General features: G+C 35.0%; 1 protein-coding gene across 1 annotated transcript in view; it reads right to left on the bottom strand.

The window, feature by feature from the left end:
- Nucleotides 1-13,266, bottom strand: part of ARHGEF4 (Rho guanine nucleotide exchange factor 4) — a 76,140-nt gene that overhangs the window by 47,343 nt on the left and 15,531 nt on the right. Inside the window, exon 2 of the mRNA XM_015818503.1 lies at nt 10,255-10,260. Within this exon, the coding sequence (XP_015673989.1) occupies nt 10,255-10,260 (6 nt within the window). The remainder of the gene's footprint in view (nt 1-10,254; nt 10,261-13,266) is intronic.

Here is a 13,266-nt window from a genome sequence, read left to right as displayed (position 1 = left end):
AGAGCTGAAGGCCGCTATTGAAGCATCCTGGTCTTCCATAACACCTCAGCAGTGCCACAGGCTGATAGCTTCCATGCCATGCCGCATTGAGGCAGTAATTGCTGCAAAAGGGGCCCAAACCAAGTACTGAGTACATATGCATGCTTATACTTTTCAGAGGTCCGATATTGTTCTATGTACAATCCTTGTTTTATTGATTCCATGTAATATTCTAATTTTCTGAGATTGTGGAATTGGGGTTTTCATGACCTGTAAGCCATAATCATCACAGTTATGACACATCATGGCTTGAACTATCTTGCTTTGCATGTAATGAGTCTATCTCATATATTAGGTTCACTTTTTAAGTTGCATTACTGAAATAAATGAACTTTTGCACAATATTCTAATTTTTCGAGTTTCACCTGTAAGTAATGTGTTTAAGTGGTGACAACCAGGCCACTTACATCCATGGATTTTGAAGGAGTTTGTGGTTGTTATTTTAATAGTCCTTTCTATATAATGTTGTAAGTTGCTCTGAATCACCTTGCAGTGAGATGGGCAGCAAACAAATTTAATAATAAAATAAAATAAAAGTATCTGAGAAATCATTGTGAATGAGCATAGTTCCAGAAGAATGGAAAAGACTAAATACTGTTTCTATCTTCAAAGGAAAAAAAGACCTGGGATCAGTCAACTTGTCATCAGTACTGAACAAAACAATGGAACAAAATGTAATCAGTTTGTGCTTATTTAGAAACCAATGCCCTGCTTAGTAAGAACTAGCATGGTTGTATCAATAACAAGTCAAACCAAACTAACACAATCTTCTTTTTTACTAGTTCATATGAGATAGTGTGCCCTGACTTCAACAAAGCTTCAACAAATTCTTAATAATACGAAGATTCATGATCATTTTGAAAAACTGTAACAATATGGTAGAAATTAATCAGATGAATTTCAGCAGAGAGAAGTGCAAAGTCCTATAGTTCAGTAAGAAAAATTAAATGCATGAATATAGGATGGCAGGATTCATACTGGGCAGCAATACATACACAAGGTGGTGAAGCTGCAATATATGAGCAATGTGATAAAACTGCAAACTAAGCTAACATATTCTAAGTTCGTGTCAATGGAAGTACATAGCATCAAGATCAAGTTAATTCAGTTTCTTTCTATGCTGCTTTGGTCAGAACATATTTATAATATTACATCCAGTTCTGCTATTTAGAAAGAAAGATGACAAACTAGAGTGTGTCCAAAGAAGTGCAACCAAAAGAAAAGGCCCATGGAAGAAAAAAAATACTACGAGGAACTGTTGGGAGTATTGAGTATATTTAGCCTCAAGAAGATAAGATTTAGAATTGAAAATCAGTGATTATTAGAATATATAGAGTAAGAATTTTTTTTTGGAATAATATCTTTATTTGTATGAAAAATATTTTGTAATGGAATGAGAATAAGAAAATGGAAGAAGTTTTTTTTAGAGATTCAGATTGATTTAACAATTAATTGAGTGTGTTAAGTTAGTAAGATGATGTTCTGTATAATAATATGTGTGTTTCTTTCCTTTCTTTTTTTTTCTTTTAGACATGAATTATTTGGATGAGATTTAAATTCTATCTAATGGGCGGAAATGTTTTGTTATAGAGATAGACTGACTGATGGATTGTATATGTATAGAGTAGAGTAATATTTTATTTTTAACCAGGATAATTATTTTGTAGTGGAAGAAGAAATAAGAGAGATTTGTGATAAAATCAATGATTTATGAGATTAAGAACCAGAATAGATCCGGATCTGTATTTTAGAAGGGATACCCGAAATGATAATATGTTTATCTAAGATTGGACTAGGGTAACTGTAAATTAATAAAGCGCAAAACAGGATTAGGACCTATAGAAATGAAATGTAGAAATGGATTATTTTAAATATGTTATATTATTTGAGGAAAATAGAGAGGGAACATTTAATGTATTTACTCAAGGTATTATATGATTTTGTTTTTGGATGATTGATCACCCAACCACCATGGTGTGTCTTGAGCATTTTGTTGTACAAATTAAAAAACCAATAAAATTTGTTATAAAAAAAGAAGAAGATAAGATTGTGGAGAGACATGATAGCTGTTTTCAAATATCTACAGAGCTGTTATGAAGAGAGCGGAGAAGAATTGTTCAGAGTTGTTACAAAAGGGGTGGAGGATAAATAGTGGATTTAAATCACAAGGAAGCAGATATAAGAAATCATTTCCTAATGGTAAGAACTATTCAATGGTGGAATAGGCTGCATCAATTGTAGTAGAATCTCCTTCACTGTAAACATTTAAGTAGATAGATGACCATCTGTTGAAAATGTTATAGCAATAAATTCCTGCCATAAGCAAGAGGCTGAACTAGATGATCTTTCAAGTCTTACATTCTATGATTCTAAGAAAAACTATTTTTCAGCATATTAACTGAAAATGAAGCACCACTGAATTGCTTTCTTTTCTCAATCTCTTCCCAGTTGCCACAGTAATGCAAAGAATGTTCAGGTTTAATTGTCATGATAAAACTGTTTTGATGATAATCATAACATACTATTTCCAAGGATCTACTTTGGATCTAAATACAGTCATCATTCATTCTATTTCTATTTTACATTGCATGCATAAGTCGGTACAGTTGATGTTGGAGCTGAAAACTGTGTAATTTCACACAGTTTTATCAGGAATACATTAGTTTCTACATGAGCCTCTGTGACTTGATCTTTCTAGAGATACGTTGAAGAAAAGCCCTCAACACAGAAATCAGACAAGGTAATAATGAGTCAGAGTCTCACATAAATTCTCCAGGGTCACTCTTATAAATGCCAAGGTATCTGATCCATTGCTTCTTTATGCATTCCTCAACATTTCTAAATATATAGAAATATCAAAGATTATCTCCAGTATTATCAGTCGAGAAGCCAAATAGCAACTAACAAGGGAGGCCATTTGTAGCAGGGATCAGATTTAGCTTCCCCTGTATTTTAGATATTTATATTTCTAGATCACGGGTGTCAAACTCGCCTCGTCGCATGACGTGTCGCGACATATTGCGCCTTTTTTTGCACTGCCACAGCTGTGGTGGGCACGGCCTCCGTATGATGCAAGTGGCCCATGGGCCGGCAGTTTGACACCCCTGTTCTAGACTATAATACATAGTTGTTTTTTTTGTCAAAAGGAACACACTATAACTGATACTTTCCTCCCCTGGAGAGCATTCAGTGCTGGAGCACCAGACATAACTAAACAAAGGGAATGCTTTTACACACAATTAATTTGGATGGTGATTTGGGGGGGCTTTATTTTTCTTTCACAAACCCATGCATGATGTCCTTTTTCTCTGAATTGATTGTATGCATTAGCTAACACAGGCTTCTTCTTAGAGTAGATATATTTGAATATTGAGATTATCAAGTGTTATACCATATCTCTATCAGGGATTAAAAATAATTTCACCATAAAACAAAACGTACGAAGAACAAATAAATATTAATGTTTTGCATTCAGCAAACCCTAGGTTTAATGAATGAAGTCTGGCTAGCATTTGTTCTTCCTTGGAAAAGAAATGCACTCTTGTAATCTGAGTAACAGACGTTCACCTCTTTTGTGTTTAATAACCTTCACAGCATTATCCCATCTAAGTCTAGTGTCCTATTGATATTACTAAGCATATTCATGTATATTCAAGTTCTACCATACTTTGTTTCTGTGTACACAAACTCTCCTAAGTGTTTTAAAGCATTTATTTCCTGATCTTTTTTATTCTACCTGTTTATTTAGTATGGAGGTGAATATTTAAATGATTTTTTTATCTACATACATGCTAACAAAAATACAACGAAAACATATACTCTCTATAACAGATTGAGGTTTTAAGAGTTCAGGGCTGTGCAAACAATATCTATTGCAAACTGGGAAGTAAATTGGTATTTGCACTCATAACATTATTTACCAAAATATGTTGGGGGGAGGCAAAAAAAAGCAGCTGATGCATAGGATGTGAAAGCCCAACCATGTGTCCTATCAGTTGATGAAGGAAACTATTATATTATGATAGCACAGTTCTCTAGAACAAGCAACAGGATGTGGTGCAGACTGCACATTGTACTCACAAACAGCATTAAACAAATCACACGAAATGGGATACTTGTAATAAAAACAAGACAGCAAAGAAGTATAGATTTGAGACTTAGGATCTATCTACTTCCTTTGCCCAGCAGGGTGTTCTATGTCATTAAAAAGGAGAAAAATTAAGGGGTTTTTTTTCTTTATTTTCACACTGTCTGATTCTCTTTCCTGCAGAAACTTTGATGGCAGTTATCAAAGTGTACTGGAGTTATCACATAATTCTTCACTTGCTATACTTTATTTTAAAAATAAATTCAGACATTTTTATAACAGCAAGTATTACTTGAGGCTACAGCTCTTAGCCAACTGCAATTTGTCAGCCATTGTATTTTGAACATTGTAAATTTTCATTACTATTTATTTTTCATTTTATTTAGATTTATATGACCACCACATTTGCCAAAACAACTCTGGGTAGCAAAGTGTGTGTTTGTGTGTGTGTGTGTGTGTGTGTGTGTGTGTGTGAGAGAGAGAGAGAGAGAGAGAGAGAGAGAGAGAGAGAGAGAGAGTAAAAGCCTTATATGTGTATATAACCCTTGAAGTATACAACCTACAATCCAATAACTGAAGTATACAACCTACAATCCAATAACAGTAGCTGAGAATTTAAAAATAATCAAAAATAGTATCAAACCAACAGAACTTCACTAATTAGCATGTAGAAACTTTATTTAAAAAAAGCTAATTCTTTGAGGACGTTATTCCAATGGTCACACTGCATGAGTTCTCAAATAATTCCATACAAATCAGTCAAGGAGAAGAAGCACAATTGTGGTCTCTCAAAGGTTGTGCTTGCAAAATCCTAACAATGCAAAATAATTGTAGTTTTAAAAGATGTGATGCTTTTTACAGTAAAAGTAGAATAAGTCAAAATCAATGAAACAACAGAACTGCATACAAAATGAACAGCTGACCGGGTAAGAATAGGAAAAAACATGTTTGGGGAAAAATATTAACAGGAAACGTGTTCATTCGACAGAACTTTTTATAAATAGGCCGTGCACTCTTCATATAAAATAGGAACATAAACAATATCAAAGGATATGAAAGCCTTTTTTATGGAACATGGATCATACTTACACCATTCACAGACTATATTAGTAAATCAGTTTCCCATAACTAGACACTCTTCAGATGGGCTGAAATTAGAACTCAGATTTCTGAACCAGCCCTAGTAGGCAGTTGCCTTGCAGCATGTTGAAAGAGCCACCATCAAAAAGCGAAACTGCTCTATTTGTTCCCTTCAGTGTGCCAGGCATTACCTATGTTTATTTTTGGGTTTGATTTCTTTACACACGTCTTTGAATAGCATTAATAATCCAAGAAGTGTGTCACTTTTACTCATCTATCAAAGGCCCAATCATCTCCTGGGCAAAAATGCTGTCAGTTCTTATTGTGTTGAAGCTAGTGACACCAAGAGAAAATGCTAGCTGCTGTTTTTGTTTATTGAAGTTCAGAAATTCCTAAGGGGAAGTAAACAGCAATGTCTTCTTTCTCAGAGCATAAAGGTCCTTAAAATAACCCTCAATACCCAAAGGAAACCCAGTGTACTTTCTATTCCCTTTCTATTCCCATTCCACTTGAAAAGAGATATAGGCAAATTTACTGCCAAACATTTTTCATCCTAAAACACTTTTTTTAAAAAAGTAATGACAACAACAACAACAACAACAATAATAATAATAGTAATAATAATACATAACATCCCAAACTTAATCATTGTCAATAGGAAAGACAAAAAAGTCTGGATAGTGAATGTGGCAGAGCCTGGAGAAAGCAGAATAAAAGAAAAAGAACTGGAAAAAATGCAAAGACCTGCAAAGACCTGCAAATGGAAGTAGAAAGTCTGTGGCAAAAGAAAGGAAATGCAGTATCAACAGTGATACAGTAAGCGCCATGGGTGAAATCCAAAACATGTGAAGCGTCACTGGAACCCCATTGGAATTGACAGTCACCATCAGTCAATTGCAAAAGGCAGCTTTACTTGGAACAGGACAGGTACAAACTCCAACAAATAGGTCTGCAGAAAAAACAAAAGCAACCAGCCTGCCTTCCATAGAAGACTTGTATATTGCATGGGACAGAAGGAGGGCTGAGAAAATATCTACAGACCTCTCACATCCTGGACATAAAGTATTTCAACTCCTTCCCTCAGCACATCCTTATAGAATATAGTACATTGCATGCCAAAACAACTTTACACAGGAACAGTTTTTTCCCCTCGTACCTGAACACCTAATTCTCACAGTACTATCTTATGTCTAAGTATATTTATAAGTATATGTTGTATGGCTTAGTATTATTATCCTTCTCATCTTCTTTACTAACCCCTCTTATTGGCATCATTATTATGATTATTGTTACTTTTTGCTTTACATGTACACTGAGAACTCCACACCAGAAACAAATTCCCTATGCGTCTTAATCACACTTGGAAAGTATTCTATTCTATTCTATTCTATTCTATTCTATTCTATTCTATTCTATTCTATTCTATACAGCTTACAACCTGAAACGAAACCTTTAACACCATCAAACAACATTTGACTATCCCATGTCATTAAGAACGACTTAATATGTGGATAAAATTGCCAAATCTAGTTTAAACATCTGGCTGACATGCAACAAACCATAATAATGGTCATTATTACCCAGCTACTGTACTACAAACCATGTAGCAAAGTCTTCACACTGGCATCAAACCAATGATGTGAAATATTAGTAGAACTGGCTCATGTATTACAGTTGTTCAATCTTTATATTTAAGACTGATAAAAAGTACCCGCATTAGTCCATTTGACGCCAAAAAAGCAAAGTAACCTTAAAAAGTAAAAACATCTATTGTATGATACGATGAAAACTGTATTTTATGCCATATTAAACAGGTATCCTAAAGACTTTCTGTTTGTATAAGCAATCCTGTTATGACAGCTAGTGAACTGGCCTGTCTTAGATTGGCTGAAACTTGACAAAAGTCTTGCTATTCTAGTGGCTTTGTATATGGGACATAGAGAAACAGAGACAACACAACAAAAGGTCCCAAGCTGTCATGCATTCGCATGAAGGGGAAAGAATCCAAATATTTGTTTCTGCTAATTGTAAATATCTGATAATTAGAAGATGAAACTACAAAAAGAAAGAAATGAATATGTAAATTCAAGAACACTAACTTGCAAAACAAAATTATTTTTTGTTTTGATATCTGATTAGCTCATAACTTAGCTAAAAATAAGTTTGTTTGTCCAATAATCACTTGCCCAATATCAGATGGCCTGGGGAACCCAGAATGGGATGGAGCCCATCAAGTGGCTCATTTGACTATGGGTGGTCACCAGGGGATGGGGGGGGTATTGTTTTTTATTTTTTATACTGGGTTTTTACTGTTTGTAAGCCGCCCAGTGTCACTGTGCGTGAATGGATGGCCATATAAATCTTCCAAATAAATAAATAGGAAGAGATGGAAAATACACAAGGTTAGGTTTTTGAATTAGGTTTTAGAGCAGGGCAGTTGTGCAGGGAACAGGATTGAGCAGCACTTTCCCAGCTGATTTCTGTTTCTGTTATTAAAATTATAACATTAACAGATGTCATCAAAGGTCTCTCGTGTCACATCTGCTTCCAGAAGAATAATGAATTTCTAAACAAAAACAAAAACAAACATAAAAATCCAATACATGATTTTTTTAAAACTCTAGTTTTCAGCAGTTTTCGACCCTAGGGGAACTCAGTTGTTCTGTCAAAACATCTCAAGTAAAATTTCAAAACTATCAGCATTCTTTCATTTTACTTTAGGAGGGAGGGAAATTAAAAAATTAAGACTGGGGCTTAAAAGATTATTGTTTTCATTTCAAAGTGGCTTAAGCTATCTACTGTATATCTTGGAAATACTGGAGCATAAAGTGCTTCTAAAATCTGAGTCTGAGCAATTTGCAGACTGATTTTTGAATTCATTGGAGAAGACATCTCTCTGCACTCATGGATGATTTAGCCTACAATTAAGTAGGTTGCTCTCTGTTCCGTATACTTTTGCATGGAAAAAGCACTACAATTGATGTCTGTGGAGGTTCTCAGTCATTCGAGTCTAATTTATGGGAGTTCTGCCTGGAATTGCCATGCCTGGAATATATAAAATGCCGGGACAGAAAATCTTTCTGTGATCTAATTTTGCTTAAGGAGCAAAATAAAATTAATTTCTCCCTGAATATGTTCATCGTTATGCTCAGTAATATCAGACATGATGCCACAGTATATTAAGGTTCCCTGATCATCCCTTCTTTGTGACAAAGGTTAAGTTGAGGGGTCCTTGGTGCTCTCTGAGCGTGGTTGTTTTCTTGCAGATATTTCATTACCCAAACTAGGTAACTACATCAGCACTGATGATGTTACCTAGTCTGGATAATGAAACATCTGCAAGAAAACAAACACACTCAGAGAGCACCAACAACCCCTCATTGCAACCTTGAGCTACAAATATTCTTCTTTATGGAAGATTAAGTTGTATTGACTAACAAGCTTCCACCTTACAATACGTGGCTGAACAAATGCAACTTGTGTACTACACAAGACATGATTCACTAAACAGTTAAGCAGCTGAAAGAAATTTCTTTTAACAAAGTGCACATAAAAAGTTCATTATCACAACTAAGAAATGGAATCTAAATGTTAGACGGGTGGGGGTGGGATACAGAATGATTTGTTTCAGGCAATCTTTTAACACTGTGTGTCTATATATTCATGAAGGATATGCAGCTTCTGGTTTGGGTTGAACATAATGGAATGGAATGATTTTTTAAAAAAAAATCTGCACGGCATATTGATTTAATAGTTATGAGACAGCTCACCTTCAGTAGAATGTAGGTTCTTAAATAGCAAGAACAGAAAGGCAGAAAATACTAGAACAGCAAGAATTACAATCTTGCTTAAAGACTGACTTTTTTTTCAGCAGCAGTTTTAGAAAGCTAATTGGAACTAGCAGAACAAAAGGCATAACTGAATTGTACCTATGATAGATTGTTTAAAAAATCAGCAAGTTCTGTTACAATAAGTTGACCTGGATTTATGGATAAAAAACTAAAATTTCCTTTGAGTTGAATCAATTCGTGATTTTATGGAACATCCATGTTGTTAATCTACCCTACCAGATCCAACTTTGTTTCATTTTTGAGAGTAGCCAAAGGCACTTAGAATTGAATACAAATGCCCTTGTATTCTGATATTAGAGGAAAAATAGCTAACCCATTTCATTACAACTATGAAATGCTGGTCAACTAAGAAAAATCAGTATGAAATGAATGAAGGCAAATATATGTGTCCCAGGATAATGTTGTAGGATTGGTCTGGATTGATCACTGGGACCAGAAGTTTAGTCTTCTGAGCCTTCAGACTTGTGCTGGAGATGCATCCTCAGGGAACTGGAAGATGGGCTCTAGCACAAGTCCAAAAGCTGAGAAAACTAACTCTCTGGTTCAGGTGACTAACACAGATTGGATTCTGCATCAGTATACAATGTTAACAAATTATGATGTGTTACTGTTGTACACTGGACAGTGCGTGCATACCTCTCTATGCTATGAACTGCATTGTTTGCCAGTTTGCTTCCAGTTCAAGGTGCTGCTTTTGATCTTTAAAGCCCTTTAAAGGGAACCTGGGGAAACACCTCTCCCCAGTTTTACCAGCCCTCGCCATTAGATCTGGCAGAGAAGGCATGCAACGTATACCATCAGTCAGGGACTTGCCTTTGGTGGGTTCCAGGAGATGTTCCTTCTCTGCCATGGCATTGAGTTATGAAATATTCTCCCCCCACCCTCCTCCCTGAAAGTAAATTAACGCCATCCTTTTTAACACTCCAGAAGGCCCTGAAGACCTGGTTATGTTATCATGCCTGGGACTCCCAGGCAGCTGAAGACTACTGTAGCTCAGATGCTCCATTGCTGATTCTTATTATCTTTTTGCATAGGGTTTGTATCTGTATTTTTTATATTTGTTGTTTTTATATGTGATTTTATCTGTTTGTTGTGTACCAGCCAAAGTCATCTTTGGTGAGATGGATGGCCATATACATTTGATTAATAAATAAATAATAAAATAAATAAATACTTTGAATGCACAGTGTGCTCAACTAACTGCTTCTTTCCTCCAAATCATTCAGAAGTTCATTTTGGGCTTTGAAAGGTCTAACATTTTGGCTAACAAACACATCATTCTCAAAACACAGAAGATTTTTTTTACATCTTATTAAAATAATAAATGCTCAGTTTATCCTAAAATTGGATTGTTTCATCCAATAAAAATGTCAAGCATCTTTAGCAGTTGTTAAGAGCAATTGAGTTTGAAAATCTTGTCTGAAAAGGAAAAGAATCTCAAAGATAATCCCAAGGAATGATTCTCCATGCTGATTAGCATATCTAATGCCTATTATGTAACAAGATTGCAGGAAGAAACAAGAACAGGAAATATACCTATAGATCAAACAGCTCAAGTGATTCAACCCAATAATTTCATCTTGAAAGTAATATAAACTGCTATTTCCATGTTAATATGAGAAGCAACACTGTAATGCTTCATTGGAAGATAAATACTAATTAGAACTTTCATGAGCAAATGCTACCTTCAGTTTGAAATAACTAGGTGGTCTTCACAATCCAGCAGTTATAAAATGAAAACAAAGCAACAAAGCCTTGAAGATCAAGAAGACAACCGGTAAAGCACTTTGTTGATTAGAGCTATAGTCATAAAAGCACTCACCTAAAACACACAGTGTGTAAGCCTTTTGTCTTAATGAACTTCTGCTATTGTGATTTGTACTCCTGGCTTATAATTTAATAAGCTGTGTAATGCAGTCAATTGTGGTTTATACAGCCAGTCATGGATATGCAAAGTACTGATTCATACATCCACTACTTCAGTCACTAAAAAGGAATTTAAATAAATTACATGTCAGGTGACTTTAGATGGCCTTTTACCTTGGCTATTAACAAAAATGATTAAGGGATCGTCATTTATTTGTTAACTTGATTTACAACCATTAATTTACGGATAACAGCTCTACTTGTGACTGTTGCTGCATCCCCAGAGTCATGTGACCAAAAAACTTTGGACAGTTGACAATTGGCAAGTATTTACAACAGTTACAGTGTCCGGGGGTCATGTGATTGCTATTTGCAACCTTTCCCAGTCACTTCTGATAAGCAAAATCAATGGTGATACCTGGAGTTGCTTAACGACTGCTTGATTCATTTAACAACTGTGGCAAAAAGGTCCAAAAATTGGGTGCAATTCACAAAACAACTGCCTTGTTTAGTAACAGAAATGCTGACTTCAATTGTGGTTGAGGACTGCCTGTATAGTGTGTAACACCACAAGTGATCTTTCCATAAATACCTAGATAACATAGATGAGCATTGAGTGCTAAGTATTCTATTAAAAAACTGCTGGGGAGCAAAAGTCTGGAAAGCCAGACAATTAGTACTCCATGGACAGCTACAATTCATTACTTTAGCAGGGAAATCAACATAAAGGGGAAAGCAAGAAAGGTAACTTTGAAGACATATAGTTTCTTTTTATTACTTTGCATCTAATTTTTTTTCAGACCAATTTTCTTTTCTGCTTATAACATAGAAAGATATATTTTAGCAAATGATGATATTTTGTAGATTATTATAACCACCAAAGTTTATTATCTTGCATATTTAAATCCTTATTCCCATGTTATGTTCTTGCACCAATTTTATTTTAAGAAATCTTTAAAAATTAATATACTATTAATAAAAAATCAGCCATGATGTGAGTGATTTTTTTATATTTAATTTGCCACTAGAAAAGGAATGCAATGCTTCTTGGTTAACAGCCAGGGTCTGAAAATAATCAGGGCTGCTTCAGATGGAGCAGAAATTCTTTTTGTAATTATTTTTGCTCTTCACAAGTACATCTCATTTGCTCTAATCCATGGCCAGTAATCTTGGATATAGACAAGAAAGCATCCTGTGTATGTAATTCATATATTTGTATCCCAAATTTCTTTTTCCAAGAAATAAGAGCTTGTATTTTACAGTATCTCAGTGGACCAACAGACAATAGGGAAAAGCTATGGAGACCTATATTTTTTATTTTAATGATGTGTAAGGAAATAAGATTTTAGGCTGACTTGTGATGTCCCTGTAGCGACAGAGAAGAATGTTTATAGTCAAATAGTTTATCAATTGTAGCATTCACCCTGTCAATGTAGAATGCAATCTGCAGCTATAATAGCAGAATAAAGGGAATACGATAGGGGATAAAGGTGGTATCTTAAATGATAATAATGGTACTATACTTGAATTACAAAGGGAAGTATCCCAGTTTTACTGAAATATCAAAAATTAGCATTCCTTTAGAATTGCGAAGGTGAAAGATGTGTGGGGCCTTGGGGGACCCCATTTAAATAAAACACTGACATACAACAACAAACCCTACAAAACATTCATTCCAGAAATGTTGGGCTTATCCTCAAGTTCTCCTACTTATGGCATGAAAATAACTTATTACCTTAAAAAAAATCTGCCTTACATGGAGTCCTTCCCTTGGACCTGAGATAGACAGATTTGGATGTTAGTGCTGCAGGATGTAAGCTGTTCCAAGTAAAACTGCCTTTTGTAATTAACTGATAGTGATTTTGTCAATGCCAATAATATTCAAGTGGTGCTTCAGTTGTTTTGGGATTGCACCCAAGGCACTTATTACTATTGATACTGTACTAGCTTTGATTTTTTTTTTTTGCCACAGTTGTTCTATTTTTATTTGCAGGTCTTTGTAATTTGTTATCTTCTTTGGTTCCTTTCCTTCCACTCTGCCGTCTCCAGGTACTGCCATATCCAGTATCCAGACTTTTTTGCCTTTCTTAGCAATTGTAATTAATTCTGGGGTGTTATGTGGCAGGTCCCTGTCGGTTTAAATTCTAAAATCCCAGAGCAATTTAGCTTCTTCATTTTGTATTACTTTCTCAATCGTATGATGCCACCAGTTTTTTGCTTGCAGGCAGATAGTATTTTTTGCAGATCTTCATGCAGAAATTGGGGTTGGGGGGGTAGCATATCAAAAAGGTTACCATGCAGACATATGAGATCTAAGTTTGTCTCTCTATCAGACAATTCAAA

The sequence above is a fragment of the Protobothrops mucrosquamatus genome, unplaced genomic scaffold (assembly GCF_001527695.2).
Source record: "Protobothrops mucrosquamatus isolate PMUCROS unplaced genomic scaffold, P.Mucros_1.0 scaffold755, whole genome shotgun sequence".
NCBI lineage: Eukaryota > Metazoa > Chordata > Lepidosauria > Squamata > Viperidae > Protobothrops > Protobothrops mucrosquamatus.
The sequence above is the reverse complement of the archived record's forward strand: the minus strand, read 5'-3'. Positions and strand labels throughout refer to the sequence as shown.